The sequence below is a fragment of the Onychomys torridus genome, chromosome 16 (genome assembly GCF_903995425.1).
Source record: "Onychomys torridus chromosome 16, mOncTor1.1, whole genome shotgun sequence".
Taxonomy (NCBI): Eukaryota; Metazoa; Chordata; class Mammalia; order Rodentia; family Cricetidae; genus Onychomys; species Onychomys torridus.
The window spans coordinates 494,502-514,228 of NC_050458.1; the positions used below are offsets into that span (position 1 = coordinate 494,502).

At 42.5% G+C, this 19,727-nt stretch overlaps 1 protein-coding gene across 1 annotated transcript in view; it reads left to right on the top strand.

The window, feature by feature from the left end:
* The first annotated feature begins 1,873 nt into the window (after window positions 1–1,873).
* Sdc2 (syndecan 2) overlaps window positions 1,874–19,727 on the top strand; it is a 113,718-nt gene continuing 95,864 nt past the window's right edge. Inside the window, exon 1 of the mRNA XM_036208904.1 lies at window positions 1,874–2,432. Coding sequence (XP_036064797.1) covers window positions 2,373–2,432 — 60 coding nt within the window. The 5' untranslated portion in view covers window positions 1,874–2,372. The remainder of the gene's footprint in view (window positions 2,433–19,727) is intronic.

Genomic DNA, 19,727 nt, shown 5'->3' on the forward strand with positions numbered 1-19,727 from the left:
AAATTACTTTTATAGTTCTTTTCTTCATATATCTCTTATGTCTGTTATTATTCAGGGTCTTTATCCAGTTTCTCATCAAATTACAGCCTTACTGTAGCTTCCAAATGTTAATTGTTGGAGACGACAGGGGTGTGGATATGTGACCTAGCCTCAAGGGTGAAAAGTAGATTGAGTCCTTTGTGGGGACAGAGATGATAATTTACATCTTAAAACAGATTTATTTTATTTTTATGTGTCTGTGTGTGTGTGTGTGTGGGGGGGGTATGTGCATGTGAGTGCAGGTGCCTATGGTGGCCAGAGGCTTCAGATCCCCTGGAGTTACAGGCAGTTCTGAGCTGCCCAGTGTGAGTGCTATGAACCATACCTCTGCAAACATGATATGTGCTCCTAACTTCTGAGCTGTTCTGACAAAACTTTTCCTGGGGAGACACAATACACAAATCTACTCACCCCAGATAGGGAGCCCAATGTACAAATAAATACCAAATACCCCCCCCCCCCCCACTGTCAGTATCATAGATGGCTCATAAGCACCGGGAAGTTGGTAGTTCTCTGAGTTAGAGTTGATGTCTTTAAATTCTCCTGTTAATTTTCCCTTTGAGATTCATAGCAGTGATTTATCTCTAAAACATCCTAACAGTCACTTAAGATGTGACCACACAGTTTAGTCTGAGTTCTAAAATGACTATAGCTTCATGGCTGCATCTTTATGTATGAATGTCTTAGGGCACAGCTTTTATATAGTATGGCTTGAGCTTTGGAGTAGTATTGCGTATTTTTAATGTATCCCAAATGATAATGAAGTAGTGACAAATTCTGAAAAGTCCCCAGCCTCTAGGAATAGGCACCGTAAAACAAAATGGATCCATAATTAATTCAGAGGAAAACAGCAGTAGAAATTAGAAGGGTCTGTACCTGCCTGGTTCTGTAGCACAGCACAGCACTGAACTGCAAGGCAAAGCCTGATACTTCAGATCAGTCTTCTCCATGCAGGAAGTGCATACTCATTATTTTCTTCAAGCCAGAGACGACTTTACCCTTCTCTGAACTTCCCTTTCATTTGCTTTTATCTAGAATCTCTATCTAATTTTTCATTCCTATTTGTTGCTTCCAAATGTAAACTCCACTGTGTGGAAACTGAGCTTAGATGGTGCCTGAGGGATGAGGGGTGAGTACAAACTGTGAGCCACAGAAATGGCTTTTAAACCTTTTATGAAGCTGAGCTTTAGAGCTTCATAAAAGCGGTTTCAGATCCTGATTTCTCTGCTTTTTTGGGGCGGACAGGGGGGCCGAGGATAATCTTAACACGCACTTGTTACACCCATTTATCATCTTTTCTGGATTGCAATTTTCATGATCTGATGACTTGTGAACACCGTAATTGCTTGAAGAGAATCCATAAACTTTCTCATTTTTCCGACTCTTATCGCTGTTTCTTTCTGGTGACCTAATCCTCACAAGTCAGAAAAGGCTCAATATGTCCATCAGCCCTTCACTGATTTTTCTTCAGAAAATTAAAGAGAAGAAAAAAAAAAAAGAAGGAAGGGAACAGAGTGATAGAAAGGGGTGGTAGAGAGAGGAGAGGGCGTTCAGAAGGGGGAAGGGGGAGCGAGAAAATGAAAGAGCACTAAGGTTTGCAGAGGCACGTTCTCGGGGCAGCCACTGTACCGAGTCGCGGGCTCCCACTGGCTGTGGAACCTGCCAATCGTAGTGTAATCCTGTAGGAATTTCTCCCGGGTTTATCCCAGAGTCATTGCCCCTCCTTTCCCCTAGTCACCGGGAGGAACCCAGAGCTGCAGGCTAGGAAGAGAGGGAAGGTGGGAGCGGAGGAGGCCGAGGCGGAGCAAGACCTGGGCGAGGACGCAGAGGGGGTGGGGGGTGGGAATCGGGGGTAGGACCCGGGAGGCGGCGGCGCTCAGAAGGAGGGGCGCAGCAGCCAAGCCACTAGCCCGCCCCAGAGCCCTGTTCTCCAGATACTCCCAGAGCTCAGGCCGCGCCGATCGCGCGTCCCCGCCGTTCTGCATCCCAAACTTCAGCGGCAGCCCCCTTTCAAGCCGTCTGCTGCTTGCTTCAATCAGATTGCACTACGACTGGGACACCGAGTGGAAGCCCACAGCCGAGCAGGACCGACCCAGGAAAGCAGCCTCGAAAAGCAGCAACTCCGGGTTGGGAGAACAGAAGCCAACAAGTGAGAAGGCGCCCGGTTCCCAGGGCGCAGAGCGAAAGCCGGAGCAGGCGCCAGAGGAGACAGCTAGCGCCGGGAATCTGAGCCCGAGCCGTGCTCCCTGCGGCAGCTCAGCTCCATCTCTGCCAGCTGCACTGTGCTCTGGGCTTCATTTCATCCCGGTTGCGAGCCACGTCTTCGGGGGAATATGCAGCGCGCGTGGATCCTGCTCACCTTGGGCTTGATGGCCTGCGTGTCGGCTGAGACGGTAAGTGGGCCAAGCCGGGGACGCGAGCTGTTTTGGGTGCCCAGGCTACGAGAAGGAGCCAGTGGGTAACAGGGGAGCGCCACCTGGGGGGAATCTGCCACCCGTGGGACTACCTAGAATCTGCTGGGACAAATGAGCTCGCTTTTCCACCGTTTACCCTGGTTCCTTCTTGCATTCCCTCTTGGGCTGCTACAGGGAGTTATCCCAAGCCTTCGGGGATGGGGGCACAAGAATTAAACATCAAAGGTTCGTAAAGTCACTCCCAACTTTTCGCTCTCGGGATTCTGTGCTGTAGTCCTGGAAGGACAGAGGGCTAAGAGTGGCGGGTCACGAGAGCACCACTAAGGGCCCGGAAAGGATCCTGTAAGCTCTGAGCGTTGGGCAAGCCCCAGGGACCGAGTTGGAAACTTTAGGGAGGGTCTGTTCCTCAAGATATCAGCCCCCAACTCCAGGCTTTGTGCTTGACTGAATGCAAGTTTTAGGGAGATGGGGCGGTATTAAAGAAACTCTAGAGTATGGGGAGAGGAAAGTTTGTAGAAGTTCATTTGTTTGATGCCCCTGTTGCTACAGCAAAGCACCCACACGATGTAGAGACGCAGTCGGTGGTCTAGTTAGAGGCTATCGGCCTCATGGAGCTTTCGGGAACAGGCCAGAGCTCTGGCCTCTGATGTCTTCCACGATTCCTCCGCATGGAGAGAAGCCCAGGCCTTTAGGGGGAGAGAGGAAATTTTAATCCAATGGCACTGGAATGTAAAATGGAAAGGTGAGGGTGCTTGTGACATTGCTGTGGTCCGCAGAGCCTCTGACTTCTGGGGAATGAAGACTTCTTTCCTGCCACCCTCACGATCCTGTGGATCTGGTACTCCTGTGAGACTGTCTTCCAGAGCCAGGGCATCATCCCCTCTCGGTGGCGGTGGGAACTTGATTTCTCCTCAGGATTGCGTTTCAGGGATTGGAATTTGCTTCTACGCATTGCCCAAATGAACGCCCTCTAATGGCAGCTGCTCCCAGGCCAGCGACTATCGCGGTAGCCCCTACCTGGGCCACCGCAACTGTTTTGGCAGGTGGAAGCCCAAGCACCTTCTATTGACATGCAGTCCCAGGGCTGCCTTCTCAATTAGGAAGTGCTACTCTTTCCTTTCCTCTTGTTCTCTGTGCCACTGCTTTGGCATCTGGTAACTTGTCCAATTTGAATTAATGGAAAGGTCCCTTTGAAAATACTGTGTATCTTTATTGGGTTTGAGATTTTCTCCTTATTTAGCCCTAGGCGATTAGGGAAACCTTTTGGCATTCAGCAGAAGATGGACTTTTGTGATGGGGCAGGGCAGGGGAAGCTACTGTGTGGGTCAGAAGGTCACTGTGCGTTGTTTGAGGCTGGCGAACTTAGAATTGGAAACTGGGTATTTGAGCTTTGGGGATGTAAAAGTACAACTCTGAGACTTACAGGATTTCTCATTGGCAAATGATATGTAATCCGTGGGAATTAGTCATCCCTCCCAGCTAGTTCTGAACTTCAGCTTGTTGTAAACCAAAAGGGAGCTATTCTGTGTTTATTTCAGAAAAAAAAAAAAAAAAATTCATTGCTCATCTGTTGCAAAATAAGGCAAAAGAACAGCTTAATAAATTGATTTCCAGAGCGGTTCCCTGTAAAACTGAGGAGTTGGGGACCTTTTATTTACAGCGTCCTGCTGAGAGACTTGCTAGGAAATGTTCCCATTTGGGGATTCCAGGGAAGCAAAGCCCTTTGGAGTTTCTGTGTGGGTTTGCTAGCTCCTTAAGGTATGGTGGGGTTTGTTGCCGTTGTTTGTTTTTCCTGGAATATGCTTGTCCCCTCTCCCTGCCAGATTTCCCCTGAAGTCTCTTATCTTTAGGGGCTCTACCATTTTCTCAGTTCAAACCAGAATTGAATGTTTTCCAAGTGAACAGCTTTATTGGAAAGATTATGTTTTGAGCCCTTGAACTGTCATTCAAAGAGTGATTAAATATTTTTAAAATGTCAACTTGAGAATCCTAGAGCTTTTGTTGGGCAGTGAGTCGTCAGTCTTTCTCAGTAAAAGCTGTTTCAAAACTCAGACTGGCTAATAGCCCATTTACATGGCTTCCCTGTTTCTTATTTGCTTCACCTAGAGCAGCATAAATATACCAAGGCTTGAAAGACATGACTTTTAAAAGTTTAGCTATTATAAAACGTTATTTCCAGCACTTTGTATTTTAATTTGGAAACTGCAGTGGTGTCCTGGGATTTAAAAGTAGTGGTTGTCTGGGCTCTAAGACTCTTTTGGCAAGGAAGGAAAAATGTCGGCAGCCAGTGAGTTCTTTAGATTTCTACTTAGCTCAAAGGGGAGAAAAGCTTCTTAGGCACTATGGTTCAAAACTGTTTGGGGAAAGGAACTAGGGGCCCCTTCCTGAGGACAGAGACAGCAGGGAAGCCTGTTTCTAGTGACCCATTCATGCTTTCCACTGGCTGCTGAGGGCTTTCACTGCCGGAAGGATGGTGACTGGAAAGGCCAGCTGAGTGGGGTGGCAATGACATGCTGCTAGGATTTCTGTCCGTGTTTTACATGACTATTTATCTTTAGAAATAATACAGTGCAGACTTGTATAAACATATAATTTGAACTGGAAATATGTTTAAGGAAAGGAAGCATTTTGAACTGGTGGAATTTTATAAACATGCTTAGATGTGTATAAATTAAAAGAAACTGTCAAGTCATAGGGAACCATGTGTGACCTCAAAAGGTGTCCTGGAGGCCAGGCTCTGGGAAGTTTGCACTAAAAGGAAATTAAAGTTGAGATACTGTAGTCCTTAGTAGTCTTTCTCTAAACGTATTTTGTCAGTTCTAGTGGGGCAAATTACTTGCGCTGGAGAGTTTGACAGAAACAAAGGCTCTTTATCTCTCAGTTCAATGTTAGCAGTAGACTGTCATTTCAGAAGGAAAGCTCCGAGGATGGGTGTGCAAGCTTTTGAGCATGTCTTTCAACGCTTGCTTATGGGAACTGGTATGCCTTTTTCTTTTCATTAAAAAGTGTTAATCAATATATATGAGATACCCTCTGACATTTTGAATCATGTATGCTTGATGTGATGTTCAAATCAAGGTCATATAGATTATTCTGGTTTTGTCTGTCATTCAAAGAGCAGCCTACTAGTGGGCTGTGTAACATGGTCATTAAAATGGCACCTTGGATAATCATTAGTTGAGAAAGAATTTTAAAAGGCCAGCTAGTTTTTCCAAAAGCAAAACTCATTTTTCAAGCCTCCAGAAGACCCCAGCACATACACACCAGACCTGCCCATAGGTAAGTTGGAGTCTTCTTGGGACTGTCTGTCCGGACGGAGGCTGACTTGGCCGTACAGAGTCCAGCCAGCTCTATCATTAAGGTTTACAGCAAGTCTAGTCAAGCCATTGTACTGTTGGCATGTCTGCTGGTTGTGGCCCAGCAGGTCCTGGAAGGAATGCTTCTGAGCAGACTTCTCACCAAGCTGTCCTTCCTCCTTTGCCAGAAAATCACAAGACAAGATCTCGCCTGTCATTCTGTCCTTCCCAAGGCAGAAAGAAGACCTACCATTCATACCTGTGCCAACAATACATTCCAGTATCTGAAAGTCACCTCATTCTTTCATGGTGTAGGCACCAAAACAAAGTCTCAGGACCCGCATCACAAAGACAAGCTTTTACTGAGAACAAAGTCATCCTGTTTGAACTTTTTAGTCTGCCACACCATTTTAATTCTAGTCCCATGGACTAGAGTTTTGAAGAAATCCTTGATTTAGTCATTCATCATGGTTCCTGTCTGTACCCTGTCTTTAAACTCACCAATGTATTAACTCTGCCATTTACTCAGCAGGCAAGTCTTCCTACTAGGTGCTTAGGTGCTGGGATTAAGCCTGCAAATCTTCTGTGTCTCCTTAGTAGTTGTCTGTCATCATTGGCCTGCTCTGTGATATCACTTTGATGATGTCATCTGTGGTCCAGAAACTACCTTATGTACTTGTTATGGCTTGGAGTCTGAATGCCTTGGCCGGATTTGTAAACTGCTCCAGGCTAGTGCCACTTCCTACTTACTCCTTCCTGGTCATTGTTGTTGCCATTCCTTAGACACAGCTGACTTTAAGCACTCCTTCTTTAAAATTCTGTGTATTAAAACCTAAGCTTCAATAGCTTTTCATGATTGTTCCAGTCCAACCTCTTCTTTTTGTGCTCTTCTAAGTAGGAAGGAAGACTAACAGAGTCACTGGAAGGACATAAAAATACAGATCTTAGAAGCTTATCTCAAATTTACACAGAGCCTCAGTGTGTGTGTGTGTGTGTGTGTGTGTGTGTGTGTGTGTGTGTGTGTGTGTGTTGTGGGATAATTTGTATCTTTTATAAAGCATCTCTGGTGGTTAATAGTGAGTCAGCTGCCCCTGGAAATCACAGGTTACCCCATCGTTATGGACTGCCCTGTATCCCTTCCAGACCTCTCAGCTGGGGCTGGGGGTAAAGTATAAGTGGTTTGGCCTTGGGAGGTCAACAGGTCTGGGTTCCTATGATGGTGTTTTGCTATTTATTCGTTATGTCAGAATAAATACACAGAATACAAAGCTCCAAGCCACTTACAAATGCATCTGTATGAGTAGATTGGACCCCCAAAATGAGCTTATGTCATGAATGTTGACTGTCTTGAGACAATAAAGGTAACTATGAATGGCAAAAAGCACTAAGTGTTTTTCTTCCTTCCTTTCTCTTGACTTGTGTTCTTAGCTATGTAATACAGATACAACACTAAGTGTTCTTTAAGATCACTTACCCTCCTATGTATCTCCATCTGAGGGGAGGGGTGGTGCCTATAACTCTGCTCTGCACAGCACTGAGCTCAGGTAGGAGCCAGGACTTGGTAAACCACTGTGGGTCATGAGACTTTCAGCATGGATGCTGGAGCAGTGGGCAGACATGGATTAATGGGTACTTCTCCTCAGCTCGGTTTTGCTCAGCTCACTGATGCTAGAATGCTTGGGGTTCTTGGAGTCCACCAGCTCCGTGTGGCCTGGGCCAGTTTGCAGCTTTATGCCCTTTCAGCTTCAGCTTCATTATCATGGCAGGGAAAGTGAGAAGGTAAACAAGACACAGAAGCAGAGTCCTGTGTGTTAGCCAGCCGTGCTCATTTACCCTTGTTCTCGCTTTCTTCAGCTTGGTTGAGAGACCAACCAGACATTCAGAAGTGTTAGGTCTCACTCATACGCTGGTGTGAGGCTGGACATGTAGCACAAGGAGGAAAGGTGTCAGTAACTATGGGGACTTGAGATTCAGAAAGGGAGTGTTTTCCTCCTCTCAGGGTTGTAAATGTGAGGAGACTCTCCACTTAGCCATCTCAGCTTCAGGCCTTACTATTTTATATATACGTACACCACCTTTGATGCCAGCACACGGGAGGCAGACAGGTGTATGTCTTTTGAATTTGGGGGCCACCTGGTGAGTTTCAAGCCAGTCACAGAGGATACATTCCTTGTTTCAGAAACAGAAAATCTCAATAATACTGTGACAATCTGTTTCTAGGACAGATTAAGTTTAGACAAGTACGGGGAAGGGTGCTTCTGAACTCAAGGGACAGGATTGAAACAGCATTGTGAACGTCTGTCCTTTCCTGGAATATCTTGAAGAGTTGGTAAGACTTGGGGAAGGTGAGACCCTTGCAGTCAACAGAGATTTTCCATTTCAATCTTAGGAACAGAGTGAAGAATGCCCATTCATGACCTTGCCTACCAGCTGAGAAAACTGCCATTAAAGACAGGCTCTCAGTTCCCTTTCCTCTGCAGTTGAATTTGTTTTATGAGAAATGTTACAAAGATGCAGAGACAGTGTGACCTCTACACAGTACTTTGTTGTTGCTTTTTTTCCTTGTTGTACAGGTACACCCAATACCAGTAGTACTGATACTGAGCCTGCCTCGAATACAGCGGGTCTCATAGGAAAATGTCACATGGAACAAAATAGAGAATTATTAAGGGAGAATTACAAAGAGTTGCAAAAAGCAAAAGACATAATTTTTGTATAATTTTCCCTTAGAACTAAAAGAAAAATAAAATGAAGGTAAGACATCTTCAGACCAGGCCCAAATGGGGCATTGTACACATATTATTAAGCACTACATCCCCTGTGGGTATCTGCAAAATGATGGAACTGAATTGGAGAAACTCTGCCATTAATATTTAGTTCTTTTCTCTTCTTTCAGGGTATTGTTGGGGAAATGTTAAATTAATCTAATAAATAAGTAATTAAGTCATTGCCAAATAATTCATGAGCTTTTAATTTTTATTTTGAAATTAACAAATCAAAATTATATATGCTTATTGTGTAAATATGTTTTAAAGTGAAACACTTCTGAGTTTATTTTTTGAATCAAGGAATTCTCTCACATTACAGAAAGATAAGTTGTTTGTGGTAGCCAACAGTGATTGTTAGCGTGAACACAGCATTCATCACATACTAGGCTTGGCTACATTGCTCTGGATACTCATGACCCCGCTTGTAGTGGCTTTCCATATGCTTATAAGCTAATATAATTATAGCATTGTGGCTAATTGATGGGGTGGGATTCACTTTCATTCTAGATAGAGGTCAGCATGACTCATTGGTGACATTTAGGCCTTGATCCAGGGGCCTTCCGCTGCTTCCGTCTTCAGCAGTGGAATTTGGTCTGTATGCTGTAGAGAGCAGAAGCAAGAATAAGAATGAGCAGACTCTTCGGTAGCCTGGCTTGGAGCCGGGACTCTAGAGTTAAGGATTAGCCTGGGGTAGAATATATTTACCCTGTAACATTGGGCATATTTATTATTCTCTGTGCTCATTTTTGTCACCTGTAAAATGAACCATGCTAAAATAATTTCTTAGGATTTTGTGAGGTGAAATAGATGGTCTCTTTTAGTAAGTGGCATATGTATGCCTTTTGCCATGTTAGTTATAGTTCCTGTTTTTCTGCTTCCTAAGGAGTAGAAGCTTGATATACATACCTCATGAGCTCACGTGATAAGCACTAGCCAAGAGGGGCTCAGAATATCCATAACAGAGCTAGCTTTCTGTAGTTACCTCTTGCTTCCATCTTGGAGTAAATCAGCTCTATGCTACACTGATACTAAACTGTTCTCTAAAAGTGAGTGATGTGAGAAAATACATCATTTATTATCTCTGATTGAGGAAAGGCTCCTCACAAGAACTGGACACACATGTAAATATTAACAGTGAAAAACCCGTTTCTGTTAGTGGTTTTACCACTACAGATCTGTTCAGAGGGAATGATCATAGCTGGGTAAACAGTGTTTTGAAAATGTGCTCACTGAAGCTTTGCTTACAATAGTTTTTAAAAAAATGGGAACAGCTGGAGTATATAATAATAATGACTAGATCAATGGCTCCAATGCTCATTAAATCTCATATAGCTATTAAAAATGTATTTGCAAAATATAACTAAGTTGGGGGACTTTATATAGATTAAAAATTAGGATTTGAAAATTTGTATAGTAAATTGCTGTTTATATTAATGAGGAGCCCCCAACTGGATCAGGCCCTCTGGATAAGTGAGACAGTTGATTAGCTTGAACTGTTTGGGAGGCACCCAGGCAGTGGGTCCAGGACCTGTCCTTAGTGCATGAGCTGGCTGTTTGGAACCTGGGGCTTATGCAGGGACTCTTTGCTCAGTCTGGGTGAAGGGAGGAGGGGACTGGACCTGCCTGGACTGAATCCACCAGGTTGAGCTGAATCTCCAGGGGAGTCCTTGCCCTGGAGATGGGAATGGGAGGTGGACTGGGGAAGGGAGGGCGGGAGGAGGGAGGACAGGGGAATCCGTGGCTGATATGTAAAATTAAATTAAATTATACAATAAAAAATACAATAAAAAAGACTATATAGATACGTAAGTTTATATATCAATACAGCTATTTATCTATTACACATGGACTTGTATATGCGATGGAATTGTAGAGAGAATGAGAAATACACACATATACACACACTGTGCTATAAATTGACAGTATCAGAGTAAAGTTGATAGATTATATTGATATCTTTATTGTGTTATTTACTATGGTTTTGTGAAATGTTATCAGCTAGTGGGCTTGAAAGAATCTTGATTATTTGTTACAACTAGGCATGAATCTGTAATTGCCTCCTCAAAAAAAAAAAAAAAAAAAAGCCCAGACCTGGAGGGTTTTACTAGTCAGCACTGCAAGCCTTTCAAGGAGCAAGTAATTGTTATCCAAGAGCTTAGCAGAGAATGATGTGACTCGAGACTGCTCTTTACCATTGTATGAGGTGAGCACCACCCAATGTCAAAGTCAGGAAGACAAATCTACAGGTCAGTTTCATTGGTGCCATAATTTTAAATAGATAGTGCCATGTTGCTTGCAGCCATAATGTTCATTAAAAGAATAGCATGACTCCATATAAGATCTATGCAAGGAATGCTTTGACATCAGGAAAGCAATGCAGTATTAACACTTCAAGGGGGATAGTAGTATTGTCATCTCAACAGATGCAGAAAACCACCTGATATAAGCACATAGAAAAGTTTTGAACATTGGTCCTTAAATTCTGGTAAGTGGGAGTTTACTATATTAGGGTTAGTACATCTGTGCCAGTGACTTAATTCACTTGACATGTTTAGGAACCGAAAGGCCACTGTTTATGACGTTGTTAGGCAACAGTCTTGTTATATGGGTGACAGGTGTGTGGCAGTCCACTAAAGGCAGGGCTGTGACACATTGGTTTAACTCATGTGGAGTTCTAGTTTGAGCATTTCCAGTACCCCCTGTGCACTTCCCTGAATTCACATGAATGCAGGAGATCGTGTTAAGGCTTTGGAGTTCTGCAAATCAGTTTGGTCTCTGGTGTCACTATTCAAAAGCCGCAAGATCGAGGGATGTTTCTTACCACTGCCAAGCTTGTTTCTTATTGTAAAACTGAGGCTTATAGTATTTGCTGTTTTGATACTTTGAAGATTAGCTTTAATATTTTGTTGCTTTGAAGATAAGCATTAGTAGCCAACATAAAACTTGACCTACAGCTGGCATTTAAGCATGTTTGCTTACTTTTCTTTAAGCTTTATGATTCTGAAATAGTCTTTGGTAAAAGATATACTTTGCATTTCTCACTTGCATCTAGTGGCATACACCAAGTGGTGTACATGGTCACAAATATAGGACCAGCTATTTGTTTATTTGGCCAGGGTAGGTGTGCTGCTGAGTTGTATTTTTTCTTTCTCTTATCATCACTGCATTTCTGGAGTTACAGTTAAAGCACACAGAAAACTTACAAAAACAACTGTCATTAAGATAGGAAAGCTGGGGTTGGGGATTTAGCTCAGTGCTAGAGCGCTTGCCTTGCAAGCGCAAGACCCTGGGTTTAGTCCTCAGCTCTGAAAAAAGAAAAAAAAGATAGGAAAGCTAAGAGTAACTCTTGAGATTATAAGTGTAAACTGCTCAAAGAAAGCCAGCATTGGATCCTTAAATTGTAAATAGCAATTGAACTAAGTTCACTAATAAATTAAAAATTTGTGTCCCACCTCTGACACCATTTATCTAAGAGAGATATTTGATTTGTTTATATTATATTTGATTAGATTGTGTAATTATCCTGATTAGTTATTGAATTAAGTTTTATGTTAAATTGGTCTACTAACACTTAACATATATCATTATATACTAACTCTTGATCAGTTTTTCAAACTAAAAATAAATTACTTGGAGCTTACTTTCAGTCAGCTCTTACCTACTTTTGGTTACTTATTCTCTTGGATTCTTCCTTTCAATCCTTGTAACAATTAGTGGATTCTGTAGCTGGAATAGTTATTTTTTAAAAATTAATTTATTGGTTAATTTTTGTTTTTCTGAGTCAGAGTCTGACTACATAGACCACACTGGCCTGTAACTCTGTGGTCTTCCTACCCTAGCCTCCTAGAGATAATATTATCAGCATGTGTTTCACATTCAGCTGTGTTTTGTTGTAACATGGATTGTGTGTGTGTGTGTGTGTGTGTGTGTGTGTGTGTGTGTGTGTGTGTGTGTGTGTGTATGCATGTTCATTCCTGGCATGTGTGGAAGTCAGAGGATCATTTAAGGAGAGTTGTTTCTCTCTTTTTACCATATAGGTTCTGAGGATCAAACTCAGTTTGTCAGACTTGGCTGCAATCACTTTTTTCTTGCTGAGCTTTCTCATCGGGCCCTGCATTTGACATTTAGGATGTGATACATTGACTAAGGTGCCATAGTTAGTGACATAGAGTTAAACATAGAATTCTAATTAACCTAGCTTATCTGACCTACTAGTATTTTTTTTTTCTTGTCATCAAGCATTTCTTTTCCAGCTTCTCCCTGATTCCTGTGTTACTGTTCTATCACACACATGAAGAGCTAAAACACCAACAGAGCATGTGTTATGTGCAACATACAGCATCAGTGTGGCTTAAGTGCTTTGTGTAACATGAATAATTTAAGGTGATATTTAGCTAGCTTACTCATTTCTAGCAAAATCTGTACTCCAGATAATTCCTTTGCTGGTTCATGAACCTTCTAGCTAGTTTGGGAGGAAGAGCCAAGGCTCCAGGGATTTGCAAGAACCAGATGGATCAGGGACTGAAAGCAAGTTGATTCGGGGGAATACTGTAGAGATAAAAGCTTCCTAGAGATAAGAATCAGGGCTGGATGCAATACCCTTTCGAATTAATACTGTATTTTTTTATCTGATGAGAAAAAGCTGCTATTGTAGGTAGAGAGATAAAGAACATTCCTTGGATTTTTATACTAAAAATATGTTAGCAGTGTACAGGAAATGAGTCCAGCATGCCCATAGCCCAGGTGAAGATTCTCCTTTGCTGAATTGTTTTTGCCAGCATTAGAAGTAGATTAATCCTTTCTTTCAACAGTTTGCTCTTAAAACTGCTTTCCTAAATTATTGCATCATTTAAGTGTGTTTGTTTCAGCCATTTTCAGAAAAGAAGTTTGTGGGATGATTTTTAAAAAGAATTTATTGAAGGGCAATAAAATTAAAGATGACTATCTCTGCTCTCCTGCCTTGGGGTTAGGATTGTGATATGAACTTTCCATTCTTTGTGACTGTTACCTGACTTCAAGGAAGGGTGATTTGCCAACTTGTAGTCTACACTCCCCGCCCCTAAGTTAGAGCTTCAATTTTTCTGGCTTGCTGCAAAGTCCTGTTGTGATACCATAATCTCTCAAGCATGTAGTGAAAGTTTCAAGTTTCAACTGAACCCATTCAGTTAATGGGTTAAGGCTGGCATAACAAAGTGCCAATTCGTTCAGTCGCCTGACTAGTCTAATTCTCTTAGCCACTAGGATTCAGAGTTCTTCACCAACATGTAGTATTTTGCTTTGATGAGTTCTGTCTACATGCTTCCCTTTGGTGGTTGGGTCACTAAAATCTATTTGTTTTGGGTATTGGAGACCATGTGAATTACAGGTCATAACCACTGAGCTGCACGCCAAAGCCTCAGTGGAAATTTCCTCAAATTCTAGGTCTGTAAATTTCTGGCTGTGATGTGGGAAGTTCATGTAACTCATCTATCCCTCAGTGTTCACATCTATAAGAAGATTATTCATCACAGTGGCCACCTTCCTGAATTGCTGGTTCGGAGTCAAACATTTAGAAGATTATCCTGCGTGAAGTTTGCAGTCTCATTGCTTATGATGATTGAAATGGATGGCTCATAAAATACATTTATCAGACAAGAGTGTCCTATGAACAAGAGATGGTGAGGGGTGAGGGTGGGGGTTGGGGAGGAGGCTGCTGCTGACATAAGAACATCCGAGGGAAACGTTTCCCCTTCTGCTTCCCTCTTCTCTGTATGGCTATTTTGTTTCGTGGAAGGAGGGAGGGTCTTAACCTTAATAGGCTTAGCTGGGAGTGGAGGATTTCACTGTAGAATAATCTTCTCAACTTGTGGTACACAGTGACACATCTGGAGGCTGCTGGCTCATGCCTGTCATTCCAGCATTCAGGAGGCAGAGGAAAGTAGAAGACTGATGAATTCTGGGCTTGCCTAGGCGGCATACTGAGACTCTTATTTCTTTTCATCTAGGCCTCACATTCATAAAACCAGTCTATAAGGGTGGTGCCCAGCTTTTGGTTTTACAGAAACTCATCAGCTGAGTTTTATCTTCTAGAAGATATGAGAACCTTTGCTTGAGGTGGCTTTTTGTCTTCTCTGTGCTCGAGGGTCTTCTGGCAGGCAAGACTTCAAGCTCCGGGAACCTAATGGCTGTGCCAGGCTCCTGCATTTAGGAAGGGTTAGCCTTGTTCTCTTTTACCCCTTTCTCTTTCCGTCACTGAAATAGGTATCTACTGGATGTACTTTTTGATAATTGTTTCCTTGAGTTATGATATATCTGGGAGTTCTTGAGACAAAAGATGATACGTTTGGAAATTGATTTTGTCTTTAAAAAAAAGGGTGTCCTTACAAAATAGAAACTGGGGAGGTGATTCCATCCACAAACTGTCTTCCTTGCAAGCGTAAGGACCGAAGTTTCATCTCCAGCACCCACCTAAAAACAGCCAGACTCTGTGGCATGTACTTGTAATCCTAGCCCTGAGGTCACTGGCTGGCCAGCCTAGCCTAATTGGCCAGTTCCAGACCAAAGAGAGACCCTCTCTCAAAACACAAGGTAGATGGCTCCTAAGCTTGTCCTCTGGCTTCCACATGAAGATTCACCCATGTATGCACCTGCACATATGTGCACATCTGGTGAACACACATAAAATGGAAACATTCACATTCTTGAGGAAAGTGTTCCCTAGAGGAACAAAGGATGTTTGTCCTCTGTTCTGGAGCAGAAAACATGTTTGGTCAGCTCATTAGACTTGCCCGAGCTATACTCTGAGTGGAGAACTTGTGTGTTTGGTTGACTGGAACAGATTCCAGGATTTGTCTGAACACACTGATCATGTGTTAAGTCTTACAAATGGCACCAAGGTTGTTTTCTTATGGTTCCTGCGTTTAAGTTCTGCACCATGGACCAGGTTTTGAGTTGCTGCCTTCCACACAGTGCTGTTGTTTGCCACTGAAGAAGGAAGGGAGGACTTCAGACTGCTAGGAACAAGACATCTGACATGTCTGAACTGTCTTTAGTTCTCACTTAAGAAAAAGCAGCAGCCCATTATCGAATCTATTCATGGTTTATTTTGTTCACATACCTAATTTGGGCACATGTTTGCCCTCATTTAACCCTAAAAAACCACACTTTTCCATCTGCTAAATGAAAGAGGGATAACTTTAACTGACACAGAAGGAAAGAAAGATCTTGTATAAAATTCTGGATCTCTCAAAGCTTTTAAAAATTGCTCTGCAGGATAGCATTAAAATGCTAACCTTTTAGAAACTGCTATTCCACATGTATCTGTCCTATAGTTGAGATGAGTGTTCTGAGAAAGCTGTAATTATGAGCCACTCAGAGTGGCTCAGAGGCTTAGAAACCTAGTAAGTCTATGTATCTATAATGATATTCAGTATTACTGCTTAGTTTTTGGTGATGATAGGGTTAAATGGGCCTTCAAAAAATATCAAGCTCAAATGTAGCCTAATCTTAGAAGTCAAGTGAGTGGAAATGGGATTTCCCTCTCTCTCCCTCTCCACTGTGTCTCTGGTAGGTAGGTAAACATCCCAGAGTTTTAAATGTAATTATTAAGTAGCAGTGTTTTTCTCAGTATATATTGAGGCCTATGAGTTGGTACATCCAGCTTGGGCCACTGGCACTCAGTGTATGTGGACCAGCAACATCTGCCTCAGCCAGGAACTCATGTGAAATGCAGATTTTGTGCCTCTGTCCACACCACACATCATTCTCCTTACTTCCCATTGGTCTAAATGTAGTCATATGGCCGGAAAGGTGCTGTGTGCTGGGAACCACAAAAATTCCTCTGAAAGATTCTATTGCAAGCTAGCTTTGGAGAACAGCTGATCCTTGGCTCTTTATTATTATTATTATTATTATTATTATTTTATTTTTTGGCTTTTCGAGACAGGGTTTCTCTGTGTAGCTTTGCGCCTTTCCTGGATCTCGCTCTGTAGACCAGGCTGGCCTCGAACTCACAAAGATCCGCCTGGCTCTGCCTCCCGAGTGCTGGGATTAAAGGTGTGTGCCACCACCGCCCAGCTGACCCTTGGCTCTTATCTCCAACACTACAGGCAGTATTAAGAGAGAGCTCCTGGCTGGGGAGCACAGATAGTGATTTCAATCTTTGAAACAACTGCCTAAGAGATTGCAATCCTCAGACTTGGAGACCAGTGCATTTGGACCTTGCTACCCCAAATGTGGCTTAGACCAGCAAGCAGGAGCATCATCTGAGAGCTTGATAGAAATCCAGAATCTGGAACCCCACTGAGACTTACTGAATTGCAGTTTGCATTTTAACAAGATTTTTAGTGACTCATAAGAGCACACTAGAGTTTGTGGAAAGCGGCTTTACAGAAATAACGAGTTTCCTTTATATAAGTCAACCCCTAGAATGCCTTTAATTTACAAGTCTGGCGAGGAGGCAGAACAGATGCTTTGACTTCTGCCTGGCCTTCACTCAGGGAGACAACCAACAAGGAGCAGAGGACAGATTCAGAACTGCTACCTAGAAGGACTGGGAGCATTCTGGCAGTGGCAGTCTGTCAGCCACTGTGAAGTGAATGATGGCAGTTCAGCTCCTTGCAGGGACACATAATGAAAACCCCACTTTAAAGTGGGCTAATGCAAGGGAGCTTTTTGGCTCACATAATGGAAGGGTGCAAGTGTGCTGGCTACAGGTGTCAGAGAATGATGTGATCTCAAGAAACCAGGTTTGCTCTCCCTTTCAGCTCAGTTTCCCTTTGTTAGCATCACTTCCTGGAAAACAATGGCGCTAACAACTAAGTTACTAAGAAAAAGTCTTCAAATATAGTGGCTTAAATGGATTTATATCTCGTTATACAACAATCCAAAGACTGGTGAGAAATCTCTGCCTTGCTCTTGTTCAGCTCTCAGCCATAAGACCAGGGTAACTGTGTCACCCTTACAAGTTCCTAGCCAGGAAAGAATCAAAAGGGCCATAGCCTGGAAGTATAACACACCATTCTCCTCACATCCCATTGGTTGAAATTCAGTCACATATCCAGAACAATACCACGCACAGTGGAGAATGAAATCTTCACACACAGGCCGTGTGCCAACTCACACATGAAAAGAATGGGAAACTTTTAGATATTGATGTCCAGGAGAAAACAGTCTGGCAATGAGATAGAGTATGGCATCTCTGGGTTAACTCCTGAGCCTGTCCTCAGGAGTTGCAGCAGAGAGAGCCCCCCTTTATCTACCAGCTCTCTGTCTACTAGTCCAGTAAGAATTCAAGGTTGGTTTCTTGTTGACTCTTCCTTGGCCTGGCTTACATGCATCAAACATGGAATCACCTATGGAGAACTCATCACTTGAACCCCATGGACTATAGTAGAAAGTGAATGATTTTCAAATATGGATGGAAAGACTCTTGCCTGAGAGGAAATACTGTGGGATGGGTCCCATCTCCTGTTGTCTCCTTCCATCACCTGTGTTCTTTCTTCCCATTGTAACTTTCCGCTGTTGTCAAGCCTGATCCTGACTTTAATGAATGAAATGCATGGTGCACATAGCCATTTGCCTTGGCCTCACAATCCCAAGGCTCCATAATGGATGTGGTTCAGGTGTCCTCACCATTTATGTCTGTGTCTGTTCACTGACACATCAAATAACAAGCTTAGTGCAGAGTGAGTTGTATCTCACACTTAAACAGCTGGCAAGAAACAGAAGTAGAGAACATGGTGTGGGGCCTAAAGTGGACAAAGAGTTTTACTGTCTCTCAGCATCATCAAGTTGGAACATTTGGAGATTATGGTCCTGTGGGAACAAGTTCATTTGTTGGCTGTATTAGTGTACTTTTTAATTTTATGTCCTTTACTTTAGTGGTTGGTAAATTTGAACCTAGATGGAGATAAATCTGTTTGCCTTTGGAAAATGATCTTTTTAAATAACCTAAATTAAGTGAGTTACATGTTTAATTCCTACAAATGTATAGAGGCTTGGAGCCAAACCAAGTGTTTTACAAAAATGATTTGAGCTCACTTCTCATCTTTCTCAAGCTTTTGTTTGCTTTACTGTGTTTTTTTAGACCTTACTCAGAGAACAAAGGATTAGAAGTGGTTTCTAAAACTAAAGCAGGAGTGATGTAAATAGTAAATTAGACTTATATTTGGCTAAAGTGCTTTAACATATACTGTGTAAAGCTTTAAAGAAAGAGTTTTGATGTCTGCAGTGATAAAAAGAAATACATAATAGTCAAATAACATGCCATTTCCAAGCCTTTCAACTGAATACTTATTGTCCTTTTAATAAAAATGGGGATTTGGGGCACATCTGATGTAAATGAACTGAAATTTTATTTGCCAGAACTCTGTGTATTCCGTTAATAAGATTTACTCCAAACACTGTTGTTGGTTTAATAAATATTAAGGGAACATTTGTGATATGCCTCCTGGCGTTTGCTGTTTTTCTCCTGAGCACTAACTACTCTTGTGAGTCTTTACTAGACTTTGTTGTTTTGTGCCATGAGATACAAACAGAGACAGAAAACCCGGAGGGTTCAAACCATAAACTTTTTACACATGTGTTTAGTATTCACTGAGTTAAATCCTTTTTGTTTATTGAATGAAAAAAATATTTTTTTCTTAGCATTTTATGCATGTAGGAGGTTTGGTAATAAAAATGACTAGCCAGATGAGAGACTTGCCTGGACATTTTATCTTCCTGGATCTTCCGTTCTCTTGTTTGGACACTGGTGTGAAGCAGTGGCAGCGATCTCTAAGGAGATTGATTTGGGTTGGACACAAGGAAGAGCTTTCTAAATGGCAGGCTAATGGATAGGCCAACTGAGCAGTGAGGGCTGGTGTGGTGTTTGTGGGTGGCTCTTTGATTTGGGTCTTCAGAGGAGACACTGTCCATCCTCTGGCTGTGCAGACCAGCTCACCTTACCCAGTTCCTTGTAGCCTTAGAAGATGTTGTTTTTGCAGTTTGAAGTTGGACGCTCAGCAGCTTCACATGCATTTTACTTTGGTTTTTGATGACTTGGTCTGATAGAGGCTAAGAATCTTTTGTTGTCTTTAGTAGAACTGTGGGATTTTTATTTTTTTATTTTTTTATTTTTATTTTGTTTTTTCGAGATAGGGTTTCTCTGTGTAGCTTTGCACCTTTCCTGGATCTCGCTCCATAGACCAGGCTGGCCTCGAACTTTCAAAGATCCGACTGGCTCTGCCTCC